Here is a 22,714-nt window from a genome sequence, read left to right on the forward strand (position 1 = left end):
TAGTTTGGCGTTTTTTTGGGATATTAAAGTTCCGACCCAAAGCGGACGGTAAATATTAATTGTGTAAAATATGTCGACGGGACGTCCCGACAAAGACGAGCAACACGCTGCACTTGCTACTTATTGTTCATAAACGGAAATTATTTGATTTTAAGTAGTTAGTATTTAGAATTTTTTATTTATTTATTTTTAAAATGGAGTCTACTGAGGGGATTTATTTTATTTTGAATATTCAATAAAAAATTACACATCTATAATATTTGACCGCAATCTCTCCCATTTGTCAGTGAAATTTAAATCTTCCAGCACCAATTTTTTCTAACGAAAACTCAGACACACACACACTTATCTTTGGAATGCTGGGATTTGGGAAAACCTGGCTCCACCTGCGAGTCCTCTTTCAGATGGAGTCGAAGCACGTGATGTTTTCACATTTTAGCCTGTGAAATTACCCAGGGGCGGCTGTCCACACACACACTTGAACACACACATACGCACACACACACACACACACTTTCAAAACGCTTAACTCCCAAACCATTCTCCAAACCTTCCCCAAATCCCTCTCACTCCTCATTTCCTTATGGTTAACTATAGCATTGGCATCAACATCACCATGGCAACAGGTGGAAAACATAACCAATTCTCACCACCCCTATGCCATTAGCTAGGGTCAACAATGGAGAGGCTTGTGAAGAGAGGGTTTTATTTTGACAGTGTGTTCCCATGCCAGCTTGGGAAATGATAGCTTTTTGCACACACACACACACACACACACACACACACACACACACACACACACACACACACACACACACACACACACACACACACACACACACACACACACACACACACACACACACACACACACACACACACACACACACACACACAGAGAGACAGACAGACAGACCAGAATAGCACTCTCCTCCTCTTTCTCCTCCAGTGGATGAAAGAGATGTGGCGATCAGACTCCTGCTACGGAAACTACGGCGTGGACGGATCCATGTGCTCCTTCTTCATCTACCTCAGCGAGGTCAGTGTTTGTGTTTGTGTGTATGTGTGGCATAGATAAGATTGATGGTGTGTGTGTGTGTGTGTGTGTGCGTGTGTGTGTGTGCGTGTGTATGTGTCTGTGTGTGTGTGTGTCTGTGTGTGTGTGTGTGTGTGCTCCTCCCTGCCTGCTCACACTTTTGCACGCAAGCTAGGCTGCGTCTTTGGGCGCTCATTAAGTGCCGAGCGTCGGCACTTAATGACTTAGTGTGTGTGTGTGTGTGTGTGTGTGTGTGTGTGTGTGTCATAGATAAGAAAGTACTTTATTAATCCCAACATATTATTAAAGTGAGCATATCTTGGTCTCTTTAAGCAGGGTTATTTTTGAGATTCATTATTTTTTTTTATTTTTATTATTCATACAATAAATAATAATTTATTATGAATTAATAATTATTAATATTCATAATAATGACGTATTATACCCATTTAGTATTATTAACAATATATTTTGTTTTCTTATTTATAATTCAATATTAGCATTCAATTTAGCAGACGCTTTTATCCAAAGCGACTTACAAGGGAGAATAACATTCAAGCTACATTGCAACAGAAACATTAGTGTAACAATTAATAAATACTGCTAGGTAGTGCTAAGTAATTGTAAGTTAGGAGAGGAGGTGCTCTCTGAAGAGCTGAGTCTTCAAGTGCTTCTTAAAGACAGAGAGGGAGGCCCCAGCTCTGGTGGTTTTTGGCAGCTCGTTCCATCAACGTGGAACTACAAATGAGAACAGCCTGGATCGCCGTGGTTGTGCAGCCGGCAGAGCCAGGCGACGCTCATTTGACGAACGCAGCATCCGGGGGGTAAGTAAGTGGGAGCATTCCCAACAATCTCTCTGTAGGCAAGCATCAGAGACTTGAACTTGATGCGAGCGGCTACAGGTAACCTGTGGAGATCGATAAGCAGCGGAGTAACGTGTGCCCTCTTGGGCTGGTTGAGCACCAGTCGCACTGCCGCATTCTGTATCATCTGCAGTGGCTTCACCGCACAATCCGGCAAGCCTGTTAAGAGAGAGTTGCAGTAGTCGAGGCGGGAAATCACCAAGGTTTGTACCAGCAGTACAGTTGGAATATTGGGTCAGGTACGGCCTGACTTTTCAGATGTTGAATAGAGCGAAGCGGCACGACCGAGAGACGGCGGCAACATGGTCCGAGAATGTCAGTTGGTCATTGATAATGACACCTAGATTCCTTGCAGCCTTGGTAGGAGCAAGAGATAAAGGGTCAATTTTGATATCAATGTTGTGATAAATACCTTGTTTGGCCGGTAAGACCGACAGTTCCGTTTTTGCCAAGTTTAGTTGAAGATGGTAATCCTTCATCCACGTGGATATGTCAGCGAGGCCTTTTCCTTGAATGCTGCATCGGCTCCTCCAGTCTGTCGTCTGGTTCCTCGTCTTGCGAAGCAACAAACTTATCAAGGTACACTTAAAATTCTTTAACTTTGATGTGGATAAAACTAGCGCCACAATTTGCGACAACAAGACCCTGTGTACGGCGGTTGACACTTTTAGCCTGAAACATGCTGAGGAGAATAATAATAATAAGTATATCTACAGATACAATACACAGGGTTCAGTTTAGTCATGAGAGGTACGTGTTACAGTTTTCCGGGTTCTCTGAAACGCATCACAATTTTCCGAGTTTGCTTTGAATGCTCATCTCGTGGGGCAAACCTATGTGACCCACCGCAGACTTAAGGTACATTTGGTGGCTTTTTACTTTTTTCCCTACGTCATTTGAAAGTGAAGAGTCAGAGCTTCAAAACAAGGTGTGACTGCAAACCAAGCAAATATTTTTAAAGCTACAAATTGTTAAAGACAAGGGTGTGTTATATTGTGTTTCTAAGATAATCACCCTCAGAGTTTCCCGAAACACTTGGCTTCATTGAGCCAGCTTCCAGAATGCAAATGTGTTGGAGGACCAACAAAGCCGCATGGCTACTTGTTACATGGCCACTTGACACCCTGCTGAATGGGGACTTGACACCCTGCTGAATTGGGCGATCTCTGCATTGTTTTTGTGTTTTGAGGGAATGTTGAACAGCTTCATCGACACAACATCTTTTGTTTTTAAAAAGGCTTGTATTTAACAGTAAGAATATACATGTTTTATAAAAGTGGAATTATTTATGAATTTAAAAGTGCGGACAACACATTAAAATGTAGAGTCTATCAATAATATGAGTCTCTATATATCAGCCTTGGCATGTCATTTAACATATAAGTGTGCATATGCCAAATATTTTCAAAGTTCTTGGGAGTTATTATGTGGGCTAACCCCAACCCTACCCCAACTACACTCCGAGAGCCTGTTTGGGGCTGCCTCTTCTGACTGGTGGTGCTGGGCAGCTGATGTCCTGGGCATCATCATCACAGAACCCTCTGATTTTGTGGAACAGGTAGCTCTGTCTGGCTCTGTCCAGTCCAGATGGTGGCATAACAGGAAGTGCATCTCTGGGGGGCCATGGCATGGATGTCAGGGAGCAGCTGGAATCTGGTCTCCTCGTCTCTAGAAGACACCTCGGCCGCAACCACACCGGGATCCTTGGCATCAAAGCTGGAAGACATGAAATAGAATCTAAATCCAAAAATTGTATTTATATAATTTATTTGTTTCACGATAACATTAGTTTAAGCTTTGTAGAATCATAACTTGCAGTTCATGCACAAGACAATGATGCACAACCCACCGAAAGTGCTGGTACTGCCTGATCTGTGGCAAGGGTCTGAAGTATGGGCTCAGGTGTTCTTGCAAGTTGAAGATTTGAACCAGCACTGTGCCATCCTCTTTCCCCACTAGCTGAGGGATGTTGATTTTCTTTGCTGTGCTGTTTTGAACAACTGCTGCAGTTTCAGCAAGAGTGTGTCTTTCGGAAATGCTACTTGATAATTCCAAATCACGGTCTGGTAAAAACTTGGTATGGCCTGCTATCAGGAAGTGTAAATCCATGCGATGGTGCAGCTTATGCAGTGTATGCCAAGCATAGTACCAAAGCATGAACTTGTTTTTGTTCTGTCCACTACAGTTGTCACAGTGAAGGGCTACCTTGGTCTAAGTGGTGCATGTAACACTGCGTTGCTGCCTTCGCTGGATGACATACCTTCGTCCACCAAGTAGTTGACCCGCTGTGGTATTCCCTCACAGCAGACACCAAAAAAGACACACTTTCGGGGAGTCAAGAAGTACATTGGGCCTTGCTGAAGGGGATCTGATAGATAATGAACCTGAAAAGAAAAATAAAGGCATGAAGAAATAAATGTGCAAAAGCAGTGGTTGATGTGTCAGGTCCTGGAATGTAGTGGGCATGTGGGGTACTTAGCACCATTGACTGCCTTTCGCGTAGGAATGTTAGAGTTGACCAACCCATATTTTATTTCTGCTGTAGCCTTTTGTTAACCCCTTTCATGTAACTTTCTCCACGATGAATAGCCAAAGTTTACATCACTTCTTTAGACCATGTACTAACCTGTTGAGCAAATTCAAAACTGTAATGCACATTGATGTGGTTGCCACTTCTGTTAATTAAATTGCGAAAATACATCACATTTAGCAGGAAATATGCACAACAATATGTCAGCTAGAGATGTAGGCTTACGACCTATAACAGGATGGCACCGTTGTGATAAAATTATCATTTCCTGTGAATGAAGAGAAATTAAGCTCTGCAGATTTGTACACCATCCACTGAGTTATCGGGTCCACTGCCTCTTTCTTTTTGTTGCCGTTCTCTTGTTGTCTGAAGTCATTTCACTGCGTCTCCCATTGCCGAATAGCTGAGCCATGACAAACATGTCTGTTTCCTGCTTTGTTAAGGCTATCATGTTGCGTGATCTTTCGATGAAATCGGGATCCGGTTTCTTTGTCCATGATTCCGGGTCAAGCCTGCCATTTTCTTTTCGCCCCTGGCTGCATTTGCAGGTAAACTTGAGAATCTTGTCCATTGTTACTTGGTCATAATCTGCATCACCAACCTCAATGGACTTCCATCACGTCATCAACTTCTTCTGTTGTAACAACAACGGGCGTATCATCGGTCTCCTCCAGTGGTTCTTAAATAACATTATGTTTCATCTACACATTCAGGTTGAAATCCGCTGTTTGAAATGTTCTCCAAGTCCGACATAAGGCCGGTATCAGTTTCAGCATCGCTGTCCTTCTCTGCGTCGCTGTCGGAGAACAGATTATCATCACGGAAAATAACGTCCAGTACGCGCTGTTTACACTCACTAGGATCTATCGCACTGGTCAGATTAAGGTCCGAGATATGATTTAGAGCTTCTGCCACCCGCTTCTCGTAATCCATAACAACACGGAGACAAAAGTTTTTACAGACAAGTGAAACCAAGGAATCCTCACGCTGCGCTTTAACCATCTGTTTACGGAAGTGACAGCAGCTTCTTTCTTCTTCACGGATGAAGTCAACTTTGTTTCCACATGTAATCTAACGGGAATATTTAACTTGACTGTTTAACATTTATCTGCTAGTTATAAATCAAACTTGGTTTTTGAACTTTTGAAAATACATTGAGAGATTAAAAAAAAAAAACAACCCACAAAGGAACATGAGTATGGACGAATTTAATTTTCCTTCCCAAAAGGATTTTTGAACTTATTAGGCCGCTTGTGGCAATTTTAGAAATGCGCGAGATAGCGTGTTTTGCTGCGGTGGGTCACATATATAACAAATTGGATGATGTCACAAAGCACCCGCTTCGCAAACCCATCTCCCTCCACCACCAGACCAGAGGTTTTGGAACCTTGGCGTATCAGCGATGCGCGAACGATCAGACATCTCGGTTCTAACGAGACCTCAACCAGGATCAGTGGTGTGGTGTTCCACACCATCTGAATAAAAAATCGGAATAAAAACAATAGACACATAGGGATCTGTCATAATAACAATAATGGAAAATAATAAAATAAGTCTTCAGAAATGTAATGGAATAGGCTGCAGCTGAAGCAGCCGCTTTAACTTGAGGGCACAAGTTATTTTTGTGCCCTGCCCTTCTTCCTTTCTATCTCTTTCTCGTGTTATCCCTCCTTCCCTCTCTTTCTCACCCTCGCCATCTCTCTTCCTCCCCCTATTTCACTCCCTCTCTCTCACCCTTCCCCGCTCTGTCTCTCTTCCACTCCGTCTCTCTCTCTCTATTTCTCCTCTCTTTCTACTCTGTCTATTTCTACCTCTAGGTCTCCCCCTCTCTCTTGACTGTTTCTCACCCTTTACTCTCTCTCCCTCCTCCATCTCACTCCCTCTCTCTCTTTTTCACCCTCTCCTCCTCTATCTCTACCTCTTCCTCTCTCCCTTTTTCTCTCCCCCCTCTGTCCCTCTCACTTCCCCTATCTATCTATCTCTCTCTCTCTCTCTCTCTCTCTCACTCTCTCTCTCTCCCTCTCTTTTTCCCTCTTTCTCGCCCCCTCTCTCCATCCCTCTCCTTCCCCCTATCACTCTCTCTCCCCCCTCTCTCATTCTCTCTCTGGAAGGTCAGATCGCAGGTCATGAATATTGTATTTGCTTGTGAGAGCCTGGCAGTCGACTGCGCTTCACTTTTAGGACTTTCCGCAAATAGAACGCCATTAGCATCGGGAGGAGGAGGAAGTCGAGAAAAACACTTTTCTCCCCATGTCCGTCTCTGTCCATCTTTCTTTGTCTTTCCTCATCCTCTTCCATTTGTTTCTCTATCTCTCCCTCCCTCCCTCAAAGTCACTTGAAGAGAAGTCTGATCACTCGGGCGCCGTCTTAGTAATTAGACTCCTTTTATCTCTGATTGGAGAGCCTATATCTCAGTGAAGTCATCGACACCGTGTCGTACGGAAGGCGTAACGTGCAGCCAGCCATCCTTATCCCAAGATAACCCCCGACAGGGTGATCTGGACGTCATCTGCACCATCTGCTATTATTATCTGCACATTGTTCCGCTTATTACGCGGCTGTTTTCTATGTTAAAGACTGCGTCGATTTTAAATGATTCTAAATCAAGAACGCCTTTGTTTAACGGCTTTCGCTAAGGAAAATAGCCGAGAACAACGTAGCTTATAGGTACAGAAGTAGGACATACCTTCCACTCTTAATTTCTATGTAGCGTCACAAGACGTCACCAATAGCTAGTGTTAGCATTAGCTTGTAGGCGGCGTATTACGGGGACGTGAAAAAAGTTGTTGCCCATGATGCTCATAATTAACGGACCCCGATTGTTTAAAAATATTATTATTAATGTGATTATACATCATTGACCGCTGATAGCCGATATCGACCAATCAGAATTGAGTATTCCCCATATGCTATTTGAAACGCCAATCAGAACAGTGAGAGATGCGGCAAATTTGCATATTTGTTTTTGATTGGTTGAACGATTGGTTTGAGCGTTACGCAATGCGTTTCAATGGAAAAACCCAAATCTCAAACTGTAAGTTCTCAAAGTGTAAAAGTTGTCAAAAAGCTGAAAATGAAACCAAGAAAGCTGCTTAAGAGCAGGAAATGTTTGGTTCCTGGCCTTTGAAAACCCTGTAATCTCCTCATTTCAGAAGAAGCCGATTCTTCCTCAAAATTCACAGTAAGCGTCTAGTGTGAGTAGTCAGGGCTGCAGCATTTTTGGAGAATGAATAACTCAATAATAATAACTCAACAATATTCAGAACAAATGGCGAAGCTGACGTTGTGTGATTGCTCCCTACTCGGAACTTCTCACTCAAAGTGACTTTGAAAGAAAAGAATGAAAGACCGCCAGACCTTCTCCTGTTTTTCCTCTTTATCTGACCGGGTCACGTGGAGTTGCGGTCGCCATAGCGATACGCATCCATTTCCATTCGGGAGGGAGGAAGAGGGTTATCCCTCCATCAACGCTCCATCTCGGGAGCCAACTGAGACACTCTCTCACACACACACACACACACACACACACACACACACACACACACACACACACACACACACACACACACACACACACACATATATACACACACACACACGCACACATACATACACACACACACGCACACATACATACACACACACATTCACACCATGTATAATTTATGTGTCAGACGTTGCATTAACCTTGTGGTCAAGTGCAGAGTGATGGATGGCTACTGTTTAAAGAAATGTCAGGGCTTAACTCGACGTGTGTCCGTGTGTCTGTGTGTGTGTGTGTCTGCATGTGTGTGTCTGTGTCTGTGTCTGTGTGTCCGTGTGTCCGTGTGCGCGATTCCGGGGCTGCACAGAGAGTGTGTTGAAATCTTTTTTAATATTATTTAATAATTATATAATAATATATTTAATACAAAATATTTATTCATTTATTCATTTTTTTACTGTGTGTGTGTGTGTGTGTGTGTGTGTGTGTTAGTCTCATTTACACCACCCCCATGCACGGGGCTCCTTCCATAAGTGTTGCGATTAAACACCTTTTTTTTTTTTTTTAAATTATTAATTAATATTCAGCGTTAAAATTCCAACGCGTTTTTTATTTACCGCGTTAACGCAGAGAAACGACGGCAACCATTGGAATCCCCGCCTCAAGGTGAGTCACGCATCACAAAGAGAAAAGGCGTCGTAAGCGTGCGGCGCAGCCAAGCGGTCGACGGTGCGATCGATACGACTCGCCAGAAATGTCAGACGAACGCCGATCGTAGAAAACAGTGTTTCTTTTTTGTTTTAATGCAAATGAGACTCCCACGCTCCCACCGTGAATGCTTTTGGAAAAATGTCCTTTTCGGCGAAAAATTTTTTTTTGCCCGGAGACAATTTTGGGATTTTCCTGTCTCCTGCCTATTTTGATGATTAAAAAACTTTGTCCTCAATGAAATTGTTAATCTTTCACACTTTGCGGTGGGTTTTTCTGTGCGCTGTGGGTCTATGGGGCTGTGGGTCTCACGGACCCGGATTAGGCCTAATCTCAGACTGCATCACACTTTTAATCTGGATTTATTGAAATGGCCTTTCTCAGTCACGGTTTTAAGTCTCAGACTTAAATTTTGAGGAGAAAGTTGAGAGCTAATCCAGGTATTAGTAAAGACTTGAAGTAAAGCTGGCCAGTGGCAGGTTTATCTTCAGATTAATGGACGTGGGGCCTCCAGGTGTGACAGGTTGATCTGGACTAAGACCAGCACCAAGACCAGATGGAAGGAGCTGAATAGTAGTTCATGACCTAAATCTACGACTTCCTAGTTGTGGACTAATTCACCTTTAAATTAATTAACGTCTCAGAAACGCTTTTTAAAATTCTGGAATCGTGTTGTTGTCAGGTGGAGAACTGGTGCCCTCGCCTGCCGTGGAGGACCAAGACCCTCAACGAGGAGGCGGACCGCAGGGGACAGGTAACGCACGGACAAGACAACTCGACACACACACACACACACACATACAGGTACACACACACACACACACACACAAATACAAATACACTTACACGTACACACACACACACACATATAAACACACACACACACACACACGTACAAACGCACTCGTATCCCATCAAATTGAGCCGTTAGAAATTTGACATAATGCACATTTTTTAATGGAATTTTGAGTCAACGTTAATAACGTGGGTGTTAATATTCGGTAAATAAGTCTCCATCAGTAGGGCTGGGGAAAATTAACTGAAAATGTAGTTTTTTGAATATATTTAGTTACGATATAATATCTCTGCATCCAAACCGAATCGGCAGAATTGGCATTTCTATCTCTCACCGGGGAGGGGATAATAATGAATTTATGGAAAAAATTGTAATAATAATAATAAAAAAACATTTAAATAACATTTTATAAAAAAAAACAACCCTGTGGTGGATTCACACCAGTTCACCGTCACTTTGTCTTTCTGCTCCACCTGTTCATCTGGTGTTTTCCTTTTCCTCTTTTCTTATCTTATGAGAAGTCTTCCCCCTCTTCTAAAGCAGTCTGCCCCTTCTATCCATCCATCCACCATCCCCACCCAGCCGCCCATCCATAGCTGTCCCTCCCCACATCCACCCACCCATCCCTCCACCCATCCCCATCCATCCGCTTATCCATTCCCACCCACCCATGCCCCATCATCCACACATCCACCCCTCCATCTATACCTCCCCCATCTCATTCATCCATCATCCACCCACCCGTCTCATCCCTCCAGCCATCCTCTGTCCCCAAACAAGGAGCTCTTGACACACGAGTCTCTGTTGTTAAAGATCCTTTGTAGTGAATTCAGACAAGATCCCTAAGTTTACATTTTTTTTTTACTTCCACCATTATCACTTGAAATACAAAGCCATCTTTGATCGAGTCTTTGATCCAGAGAAGTATTTCCGGCCCCACCCAGAATTTCCCCCAAAAATGACTTCACTGTAAAATGTCTTTTCTCACTCGCACTTCTGTGCCTTCAACCCCGACAGCTTTGATCCATTCCAAAATCATTCATTAACTTCCACTATTTTTCATCTATTATCGTCATCAAATGAGACACATTTAAAGTAGTGTGAAGCATGTTCAGTGGCTAAACAGAAATAATGTGCATAAAAAAAGAATTGGCTCCAGATTGAGCCATTAACGATTGAAATTTATTGGAAAGAACATGGGAATATCCAGCACTGTTTACCCGCAGCAGACGGACAGATCCTTTATTCATCCCTGGAGGGAAATCACAGCGTCTCAGCAGCTCACATGGAAAAAAGGCAGTAATAATAAAGTAAATAGAATAAAAATAGAAAAGAAAACAGCAATATACCTCAGAATTGCCTGAGAAGTTGGCAATGTACAATAATCAATGTACTTGAAGATTAAGAAGTACACAATAAACTAGATACCCCAAAATAACAAATGTGTAGGACATGATAAACTATAAACAATGAAAAACAATGCACAAAAAATAAACAAGGACATTTGGTAACATACACTAAACCTAAAAGTTAAAAAATGAACTGGATTTGGCAATGTTTTAATGTATGAACGTTTTTAATTTCTTTATAGAAACCTCAGCATGGCCCGCACGCATGACAATCTTGTCAGGCACATTCATGGACAGCCGTACAGTTTTTGAAGCCTGAAGCTGGTTCTGTCGACCAGAGCTTCTACTTTCGGGTGGTTGCGTAACGTGCTCGAGTGTCTGTCGCTGTAGCGACGGGGAATTCCTTCCGCGCCGCTCCACCCGACGTCTTCAAGAACGACATTTACAGCCGAGGAGTCTTTTTAGGGTCCCACCAGTCTCTCTTTGTGGTTTATAATGTTATTTATTTTTTTACTTTTAATTTTAACTTTTTTTAAATTTTTATTAGTATTATCATTGCTATATCATTGTTACTAATATGCATTTTACCACTGGAGTCAGTGGATACCAAGCGGTGATAAAAGTGTTCTAAAAACTCAATCTCTCCCTCCCTCGCTGTCCCTCGCCCCCCCCCCAGACGGAGATCAGGACCAGCTTCGACGAGCTGTACCGCGTCATGTCGCGACGCGAGGAGTTCCGCTGGATGATGCTGCGGATCAAGCGCATGGCCGAGCCCTGGGTCAGCGCCATCCGCTCGCTGGCCGCCAAGCAGAACCTGGCCAAGCGCCGCAGGAAGAAGGTGGAGATGGACAAAACTATTTGTTGATTTTTACGCAAATCACATTTAAGATTAAAGTGATGATCCGTACAATTATACTGTTAAAAAAAATAAAATCCCGTATTTGATATTCACCCCATATTTATTTTGCTGGCCCTTTATATGAGACGGAAGGGGAAAAAATTGAATCCACAAATTACATTTAAGATCAAAGTGGTAATCTGTAAAAATATTCAGCTTAAAAAAATATATTTTATATTTATTCAATATTAATTAAGTGGCACTTTATGTGAAATGGCCGTTACGTGTGTTATGCACATGCTCCTCTATATGTTTATATTTGTTGTGGCCTGGTCGGCCACCGCTAGTTTGTGGTTAGTAAACTGTCAATTTGGATGAACATGGACAAACCTGGATGTTGGGGGCGCAAGAAACTTTGCAGTTTTGAATGGAATTCTGGGATCTGTAGGTAGACGGTTTAATGGATTACCAGCTTAAAGGCAGGAACAGAGCCCCCCCGGCGCCCCGCTCCCGCCCCCACCCCTTTGCTAAATAATGTAACCTTACTTCCCAACCGCCTCCTGAATAATTCACCTCTGCGTGCCCGTGACACCTCGCCCTTCCCCGAGCAAAGATGTCTATTAATATCTGGCCGTCTGTTTTATCGACGTGCCGCTATCGAGCCGCTCTGTTAATGTTTGACCTTTCGCGCGCGAATCAACAGTACATCTTGTCTTAACCGCCTCCATGTAGATAGATAACAAACAAAGGAGGCAGAGCTTTGATTTGTTTTTCTTATCCCTTTTACATTTTCTGGCTCTCCACATCCAGTCGGGCGGGGTGGAAGGGGTGTGGTACAGTGGTACCTCGATGTATGTTAAAACAGTCGTATGTCGACGCAATTGTTCCCGTATGAATTATGAAATCATGAAGGGTGAAAATAAACAAAATACACAGCACAAACACAGTAAATATGAAAAAAATATCGATAAGCCACGAACTACGTGCATACACGATGTAGGTCGCCAGCTGACTGACTGCTGACTGGCTGCTGACTGACTGCTGACTGGCCGCCGACGCCCCAACTGCAAATTTCCACACTCATATCTTGGAGCAGGCGGTCGCAAGTCGATACAAATTTTCGCGACTATCACTGCTCGTATCTTGGATTCGTCGTAAGCTGATGCGGTCGTAAGTCGAGGTACCACTGTATTTCCTTCTGCTAAAGTTGATTCATTTTACAAAGTTAGTAACTTTACTTGACTGGAATGACGCCCCAGATAAAGCATTACCCCTGAATTAAGTCCATCGTCTGGATGTGCTGATTCTTTGGTTAGTGCACAGGAAGTCCAATACTCATTTGTGAACGTTATCTCCGCTTATTTTTTGCCTTTGTTCTGGAGAAACAAGCTCAACCCCCGACACACCCGTCAGTCTCCACTGAAGCCCGGCCCCCAGAACTCGATTATATCTCACAAACTGGCTTAACTTAAGTTTAACACAAGCACTGACGATGGTCTCACATTATTTCCGAAGTTTTCCAAAGAGAAGAATCCCTAAAGTTGCACTCTCATCTCTCCATCTCCCTCCCCAATGGCCAAATGATCCACTCAAAGCAAATGCACCACAGCACCCTCGGATCCCATGTACAATTATAATGAATCACTTTGAACAAGCTTTATTGATAGGGTGATTAATTGGTGCGCTACTTCGAATGTGCCATCTACGAAACTATCTACCTGTTGCCTGAAACATTTTGTTGATTAAAATGGGTTTCGTCAGTGCCTCGGGTTTTTTTTTTTGTTTTTTTGTTAGATTCTGTCCTTATATATATTGTCAGAGTTGTGCCTGCCACGCGCCGCTCGGGTGGAGACATGTCATGACAGAGGCTCTCCCTGTTTGTGTGTTTGTATTTGTGTGTGTATGTATATATGTAAGTATGTATATGTACATATGCGTGTGTGTGTGTGTTCCTTCATGTATTTGTGTGTTGTGGGGAACACTCTGGCTCTCCCTCTTAGCGCTGTCCTCTCTGATGCTCACAGTTCTCCTGTCCCTCCCTCCCTTCCCCTAACAGCTCCTCCCCCTATCATTATCTGGATGATACGACATTTTATGAAATGTTGTACCATCATGCTGTAAACATGCAAAACAAGCTCAAAACAAATGTTGTATTTTTTTAATTTGCCTCTCCTCCCCCTGCCCTCCCTCCCTCCCTCCCTCCCTCCCCAGATCCTGGTGCACCTGGGTCTTCTGACCAAGGAGTCGGGCTTCAAAATTGCGGAGGGCGCCTTCAGTGGCGGCCCGCTGGGCGAGCTGGTGCAGTGGAGTGACCTGATCACCACGCTCTACCTGCTGGGCCATGACGTGCGCATCTCCGCCTCCCTGGCAGAGCTCAAAGAGTAGGTTGCGAGTAGGCTCGGCGGATCTTTTCTACTATATTTTGGGAGATAAGTGAAACTAGGATCAAGTCTCATGAATTAAATGATATTGAATTTTAACATCAGTCACCTCCAGAATGGGGACGTCGAGAACGAGGGTTCCGCAGCCCCCCTCTACGGGAATTGCAGGGGTCCTGCAATATTATTTTTTTTATTTTATTTTATTTTATTTTTTCTTTCTCACGAAAAAAACATTATAGATTACATCTCACTTAGTTTAGGCAGCATAGTCTGCCAAGGGGGCCTCGCCATGAACATGTTGGAGAGCCCGTGCTCTTCAACGACCCCTGGGTGGGGCCCCTGGTCGTGAGTGAGCCATTTCCCCTGACCTCATTAGTCTGTTCAGGTGGAGTATCCTGCAAAAACATCTCCCACTTGATCTCTATGGAGATCTTCAGTGATCCTGCTTCTCATTTCCTGTTTTCACCATGTCATTTCACCATGTTACTCATAATGAGAATTGTTACTGACAAATTCAGTCCGATATAGATATATATATTTATTATTATTATTATTCTTTATTTTTTTTTTTTTTTTCTTTTTTTCTCGATTTTCTATTGTTTGATTTATTTGTTTGTTTGTTTGTTGATTTTCAACCCAGTCGTACTTGACATTTAAATAAGACTATTATTTACTATAGACTAAGACTATTATTTAATATAAATCAATATTCAGACATTTCTAGTTTTACACTGCATAATGTCTATGAGTGATGCTGCTTAGGACAGTAATTAGTCCACACTATTACAGGTTATTTAAGAATTGATCATTTGTGACGTGTAAATATAGGAAGTAGAATGTATTTATTTTGTATGTTTGTAGTCAAAGCTGATGAGCCAGTTTGCCTTATACCTTTCAGACACAGTGTGATACAAGAACTAGAAATGAACAAACTGAGTAGACCAAGTAGAGTAGGATAAATTTGACCAAATGTAACCGAGTATTTTCTTTTTCTCCCGCCTCCTCCTCCCCCCCCCCAGGATCATGCGCAGGGTGATGGGCAACAAGTCCAGCTGCCCTACGCAGGGGGACAAGGTGGTGGAGCTGATCTACATCGACATTGTGGGCCTCACACAGTTCAAGAAGACCCTGGGTCCCTCCTGGGTGCACTACCAGTCAGTACATGCATCACACAATATATATCCATATATACACACATACTGTGTGTGTGTGTGTGTGTGTGTGTGTGTGTGTGTGTGTGTGTGTGTGTGTGTGTGTGTGTGTGTGTGTGTGTGTGTGTGTGTGTGTGTGTGTGTGTGTGTGTGTGTGTGTGTGTGTGTGTGTGTGTGTGCGTGTATTTGTTTATGAATACTTAACAGTACATGTCAGTATTCCACTTGAAACATACTCTTACTAATGGGGAAAATGCATGTATAATAAAGTTGTACGACATGACATACACTACTTATTATTTGCAATTTCCCGCCAGCTAATGATTTCACTATTAGTTATCTCACGGTATGATTTTCTCATAAATATTTATCCAGGGAAGATTTTTTGAGCACATGACATGTGTACAGATAGAGCCACGTCCTTCAAGGCAGCGGTACTACAAAAGCAAACTGATGCCATTAAGTGGATTCTGTTTATTATGTCGGGTCCAGCCAGCTCGGATGGAGCCTTGTTGTTATTACTCGGATTTTAATTACAATTGGTCTTCTTGGTATATTTCGGGCTAAATGTAACTGAAACACAGCACCCGCAGTCGTCACATACATGGTTGAGGTCTCGTTAGAACCGGGATGTTTCAGATGTGTTGGTTTTTCGAGTTTGATCAATATCCATGTACATTTGGAGCAGAAAGGCGTGAAAAAGCAGGACGCTTTGTCACATCATAATCCAAAGTTATACAAGTCCAAGCTTTGTCACTCAGAAGTCATTCGCATCCAGTGACCTGCACCGTGTGGACTGCATAGCGTTTCCTACACGTAGACAAACAACGCGAGGCGATGCTGCATTTATAGGAAACTCGGAAAAACGAACTCGTGCTGCGTGTCACAAAACCCCGAAAACTATAATTGGTCACAGAAGGTGTTTTCACACCGCAGGAAGTTCTAAGAAACTTTGAAGGAACTGTCCCTTTCTTTTCGGTCCGCACTGCATGATCCAGGAACGATCGTAATTAGGGATGTAACTGTATACCGGCGTAAGTTTGCTGGAGCATCAAGCAACCACAATTTTGAACCGTAAGCCATTCACTGTAATACCGTGCCCATGGTACAAGTTTATGTTGCAAAATTTAAGATTTTAATTTTAAACTTTAATTCATTCATTCAATTTGTGGATTTGACCAAGCAAGCGAAATTGTCCCGTCAGAGTCATCGTTTAGCCACGTCACATCATCACGTTTTACGTAATTCTGCCCTGCCAGAATATTAGAATAACCCTAACCCTTAACTTTGATGGCTATGGCCCACGCATGTATGCATATGGAATTAAAGCTAAAATATATCAGCTAGTATGTGAGCCCCGTTCTTACCCTGCCATAACTTTTCCTTAATATGCGCCTTGCAAATGCCGGTTTTGTTAGAACTTGTATAGTGCGCTTAGAAACGCAAATACTTCACATTTGCTAATGTTTTGACACAGGTAGAAATGCCTAGTGGTACCAGCGGGGCGTCTGCATCTCCTCCCTCTGCATAACCAGAAACCGATAGTCCCATGCTATACTCTGAAGCCAGTCATTTAGATCGTGTAAAAATAATGTCATGATAATCATTAACATACTGTGATTATAATATAAAAATATATAATACAATCTGATAGTTAGCTAAAGCTCTGAACAGCATGTTGAGACACAGGGTTCAGGCTGACCAGAGATTTTGAAAAGGATTTCGATTTATTTAGTTTTCTTATTTTCTACTTGTATGGAAATTGAAAAACGTGAACACAACTGATCGGAGATTTGGGGTGGAGGGATTTTTTCTCCTCCCGACAGCGGTGCGCCGGTTAGCTGTGTTTTTTTTTAATTTTTATTTTAGATGTATTTATTTTCATTAGTTTCCTACTTGTCTGAAACAAAAAAAATTAAACACCACCAATTGTCCCGTTCCGTCTTGGATCGTTCTGAACAGAGAGGGAGCTATCTCCAGTCCGCTGCACGGCACTTGTCTCCAAACAAAATTCATAAAAACAAGAGTGTTTTTATTTTAGACGTATTTATTTTTCTCCATTTCCTAATTGAACAAATTCTCTCCGTTGCTTTCTGTTGCTATGGGAGTTGAGTATGAGTAAAAACTGGATATACTTGGTGTAGATACTACGAAATAAACCCTGCACTTCTGTAATGGGGAGAATTTCTCAGACACTCTCAGGCTCCTCAACCCCAAACCCTAACCCGAATTAACCCCTATTTGTCTGTCCATTTTCACATCCACTAAAGCTGGTGTAGCCTCCCGCCGCCGCCCCCCAAACCCTGTGACCCCCGTGGGTCCATCCCCCGTCCGGCTCCTCTCACCTTGGTCACGCCTGTCACCACCGGCTCTCATTGTTTTCCCCTCCCAATTTTAATGGCATTGGGTTTTCATCTAAGCCTCCGGGACGCGATCGTCACGGCCCAGACGTTTGCAATCTTCCCTGCGCTCTTGGAGTTTTTATTTTATTTTTTGTATCGACCGCCAAGTTCTTTTTGTTGTTTTTTAATTTTTTTAATTTTGTTGTTTAATTTTTATTTTATTTCTTTCAAAGGCGCCCCCGGACGCTTTTTAAGGCGCTTTGTGAACGATTACTGCAGGTGAAATGTCTGCACGCGCGCACAATCTCCTGGTCCTGTAGACAACTACGTTAATTTTGCCGTAATTTGTATTTGGATGTATTTGTTAGGGCCGGGTTACAAAAAAAACAAAACACTACATCTCCAAATCATTTTGAAACTTGTATTATCGATACTTTGTTTGGAAGTTGTGCGACCGTTTTCCGCGTCTATGAAATACCACCATAGTCACAAATTCATTGAAATATTTCATTTGATTGAATTTCTCTGGTCGCCATTTTCATACGTAAAATGTCAATAATTTCGTATGGTGAGGCATCATTGATGCCGCTTTGAAGCGATGTTGAATTGTGACCCCTTGTATCTAAACAAGATCAGGTCTTCTGCCCTCACCACGTGAAGCCGTACATGGCTATACAGCAAGCTAAACCCTCTTCCAATAAGTACCCGGAGACGTGACCTCACTTTGGTATCTTTAATGAAAGCGGTGGTAAAACTGTGAAACAATACAGAAATATGCAGATAAACGACCGTTCTCTACGCAGGCGTAGATAACAATACGTTGTCATTGTATACGAAAACAGTATGAACTCCCAGATTGTGCTTTCTCAAGGGCAGTGCCGAGGCTGATGGAGGAGATGGTAATCCTGGGACGTAATCAGATTCACTGTGTGTGTCCCCGTCTGCCTATGCCTGCTCTGGTGTCATACTATCTTCACCGTGCCCTGATGTCGCAACACAGACTTCTTATTGGTCTATGTTAATTTATTCATGATGATGAATAAATGCATTTCTCTTCATTTTGAGTCACTGAAATGATTTCATTCACTTGATGAGCACAGTTATACTTGTCGGTGTGCCGTCGAAGAACAAATAGAACCAAATGGCCACCAGTCCAAATACTGGCTGCACTTCCGTTACACCGCCCCCCACCCCCGCCCTCCTCCCCGTCCGCTACACGGCTCCCACCGGGGACAGAAGCCACTTGTTTTGTCCTGTTCCTTCCACAGCTCAAGGAATCGTGGGCATAGTGTTGTTGTTGTTGTGGTGGCGGCGGTGGTGGTCGGTGCACGTCGCCTCCCTGGCCGTTATTATGTTCCCTCATGGTGAGCTTGTTTCTCCCTCCCTCCCTCCCTCCTCCGCTCCTCCACTCCTCCACCTCTCCACATAGCCATCTGCAGAACTTCTGCATGGGCCGATAGAGAGCGGGAGAGGAAGGGGAGAACGTGCCTGGCTCCTTATCAGGGTGATTAATGCAGTACGCCTTCCACCTTGAGAGCAGCTGAAGCGTAATCACACAAAGTGAAACTTTTCAAAGTAAATGCGCCGCACCGCGTTTGGGCTTTGGCAGGAAATGGCGCGGTCAAGATGAGGCAGAGCCTCGGGTGAATCGGGAATGCGACAAACAATGGAACGTGCCGTAGCTGGTGTGGTGCCATGAAGTCAGACAAGGAAAGCGGAGAATTGCAAAGATGGAGAGGGGTTGAAATGCTTTGCCAATTTGAATCAGCGCAACCTAATTGGCTGCATCTCTCTTGACTTCTATTCAAGGTAGCACATGTGGTCAATCCATAAAAACCGCCTTGTGAAATAAATGAGTGGGTATGCCTGGACAGCATATGTATTTTTAAGACTGAGTCCAAATACTGAACTCTTCAATCACAATAACGTCAAGTCACTGAGCCCTGTTGACCGCGTTGTTTAAACAAAATCAGTGTTTCGGCATGAATCTGCAACTACGCTTCCGTCCAAATTGAAGCGACTTTTTTTAAACCAACGGGGCAATTAATAGAACTTGTACGGTGCAAGTTTTATTCCTTTCTAGTGGTGGAAAATAAACGAACCAAAAAAAACAAAAAACGATGAAATTGTTTATGACAATTTCACGACGCCCACCATTCTACATTGGCATGTTTATTCCTTTTTATGTTTTATGTTTATTTATTTTTCTTCAACCCCATTCCCAAAATACATGCGCTACGGTTTGTGCGTCCGATTGGCTGGGATCAGGAGGGGCAGACGTGGAGAGGGCTGTGATAGAGGATGTCGGATGATCGGTGGCGGCACTAAAGCTCGCCAGCGAGCTTATACCCTCGGTGCCTCGCCGTTCTTCTCCTTTTTTTTTTTTTTTTTTTTTTTCCCCTCTCTTCTTTCCTTCCTCCCTCCCTCGGTCGCACCCGCAATTAATCAGACACGCGACCTTTGAGCCGTCTCCGCAGCTCACCCGCAGCCCCCTAACCCCTCCGCAGGGACGACTCTCTCTCTCTCTCTCTCTCTCCCTCCCTCGTCTCTCTAATCCAACAGTTTCAGTTTATTGTTTCCTCTTCGTGTGTCAGGGGGGGCTTCTTTTTTTTTTTTTTTTTTTTTTTATTTACTATTGTGTGCTTTATTGTTTGTCTGACGTTACGAGAGCTCGGAAAATAAATGTGTTTAATAAATATGTTCAGCGTCGTGTCCCTTAAAGGACTTTGTGCTGAAACCTTGGCGCGAAGAACACATTCATCCGGTGTTTTGATGTTTCTACCAGATAGCGCTCAAAGGTTGAATGCATCCCATAAAATCGAAATTATACTGGAGTTGTGGAGGTCCCCGCCCTCCAATCTAGTCATTGCAAAGCATGCTAAGCTGGTTTTAGTGTGCAATGCTCTTAAAAAAAAAAAATTATAGATAGATAGATTAAATCTGCACACCCGCCAACAATGCAAACGCAGCTGTTTATCGTGGGTTTCTTAAGGAAGGAAGGAAGGATCATTAGAGTGAGGAAATGCATCCGTTTCAGAGGGAGTCTGGCGCTCCGAAAGCTCTTGTGCGTCTCATAAAAACCACATTAGAGGGAAAACGTTCAAACCTTTCCCAGTTGGTTAACGTCACTCTATTATCGTTATGGGTCCCAGGGAACTGCCTCCGTTAACGGGCTCGGAGGCCCTACGTGTATTAAAGATTAGGTAGTGATGGAATAAATAATATGAATTGGCTGTTGTAACCCACAACAGCCAAGTTGTACTGGCTACTTCAAAGTTGTGAAGAGCTTGTCTCGAAGGGCTGCTTTATCGTCCCGTGTGGAATAGCCGGCGCAGGTACGCCATGGGTCTCTACGCCACCGGCGGCGTCCGCAGAGGTGGCCGCCGCAGCTCACGTGGCACCTCTCCAGAAATGTAGCTACACGCCGGGGCCACGCAAGGCCGCAAGGGCTGCGATCGCTCCACTTTTTCCCGCCTCGTGTTTGCAGTTCATTTCCACCGACAGTGGGGGGGGAAACCAAAATGGAGCAGATGGAAGAGAGGCTGGCTGAAGAGGTTCCCTCTTCCTGTTAATTTATCATCTTCTAATTTTAAGGACCAACAAATGACACTGAATTTGTGGCGTTAAACATTAGCGATCTGTTTCGGGTTTTTTTCGTCCGTGCTCAAAATAGACTCGACACTGCCATCTATCGTTCTGGCAGCCTACATGCATAATCACTGAGGCAGAACCATAAACACAAGCACCGGCATAGACCCCCATGGTGTACGTACCTATGCCGTATATGTATATATGTATGTATATATATATACTGTATATGCAGAACTATAAAGCAGCCTTAAGGGCGTGCTGCGATAATGACCTGTTGATCCTCAGTACTCGATACACTTCCTTATGAGACAATAAAGGCTTGTCTTTGATCATCACATGTGCATGCATGCAACTCACTGTGTGTGTGTGTGTGTGTGTGTGTGTGTGTGTGTGTGTGTGTGTGTGTGTGCGTGTGCGTGTGCGTGCGCGATAGGTGCATGCTGCGGGTGTTGGATTCGTTCGGGACGGAGCCGGAGTTCAACCACGCCCACTACGCCCAGTCCAAGGGCCACAAGACGCCGTGGGGGAAGTGGAACCTCAACCCGCAGCAGTTCAACACTATGTTCCGTAAGTCCTTATCTTATCCGCCTCCCTAATCCTCCGTCTCGGGGAAACATTCAATCGGCTTTGTGAGGCTCTTTACCCCCGGAGACCTTGCAAGATTACCCTCCAGGTCACATGATTGCCCTCCATTGATTAGCGTTGACCAGTCGATGCTAACATTTGACGTTGTTGTGTCTGGTAATCCCAGAGTGGTGATTTGAATGAAATAAGATTAGTTTTGTGTTTAATCTTTATCGGCCAAATTGGCTCAGCGGGTCGGACTGAATCGACCCGTGATCCCTCCACAAAAAACACCTCCCTACGCACTGCTGAGAAAAGATGGATATCACTGACCAGTGACGGAAGTCGACAGATCGGCAGATCATCCCTCATTAATAGCTGATATAATAACGTTGTGTCCTTTGGGTTGGAGTGAAGGATGGCATGAAGATTCCAGTTACCTCGCCACATTGACCTCACAGCCTGTTTCATTCACAAAAGGTTCACCAAAATGAGCTGAAACTAGGGCTGGGCGATAAACCGATCTTGATTATTTTCACGATAACGATGATAAATTTAGGAGATTTATTCTTGATGCCGGTCGATACAGAGTTCGTGTTCCCCTACCTATAAAGACAACGACATGAACGGCCAATCGTACGGAGCAGAGAAACAACCGCGTCACACCAACAGCCTATCGCAGAGCAGGAGCGCCGGGGCCTTCCTCCGCTCTCGCCCCGGACGCGGCGCTTTCCGGCCGGGCAGCGCCCAGCGGGGTGGAGCCCCCTCGCTCCCAGCTGACGCCGGGAGTCTTCCTCAGGCAACAACTAAACCTCCTGACCTGAGCCCCACGCGGCCCCCGTCCCCCGCGGAAGGAGAGCCATTAAAAGAAAGAATCTGCAGTTTCCAGTGACATCTGATGTCTGACGCGGTCGGAGAGCGTCCCTCGGTCTGCGCCAAACGTCCCTCCCATATAATCAAAGAGTGCAGATTTGGGAACTTTTCAGACTGTTCTCAGATGACGATGATGATTATATTAGATATAAATATATATTCAATACATTTTAATATATTTTATTTATTATTTATTTTATTTATTCAT

General features: G+C 43.8%; 1 protein-coding gene across 1 annotated transcript in view; it reads left to right on the forward strand.

Annotated features, from left to right (window-relative positions):
* mgat5 (alpha-1,6-mannosylglycoprotein 6-beta-N-acetylglucosaminyltransferase) overlaps positions 1-22,714 on the forward strand; it is a gene marked incomplete at both ends in the record, with an annotated part of 88,991 nt that overhangs the window by 29,749 nt on the left and 36,528 nt on the right. Inside the window, 6 exons of the mRNA XM_080022226.1 lie at positions 950-1,039; positions 9,304-9,375; positions 11,443-11,604; positions 13,816-13,985; positions 15,005-15,139; positions 21,503-21,636. Of these exons, the coding sequence (XP_079878352.1) occupies positions 950-1,039; positions 9,304-9,375; positions 11,443-11,604; positions 13,816-13,985; positions 15,005-15,139; positions 21,503-21,636 (763 nt within the window). The remainder of the gene's footprint in view (positions 1-949; positions 1,040-9,303; positions 9,376-11,442; positions 11,605-13,815; positions 13,986-15,004; positions 15,140-21,502; positions 21,637-22,714) is intronic.

The sequence above is a fragment of the Zeus faber genome (assembly GCF_960531495.2).
Source record: "Zeus faber genome assembly, chromosome: 2".
Lineage (NCBI taxonomy): Eukaryota > Metazoa > Chordata > Actinopteri > Zeiformes > Zeidae > Zeus > Zeus faber.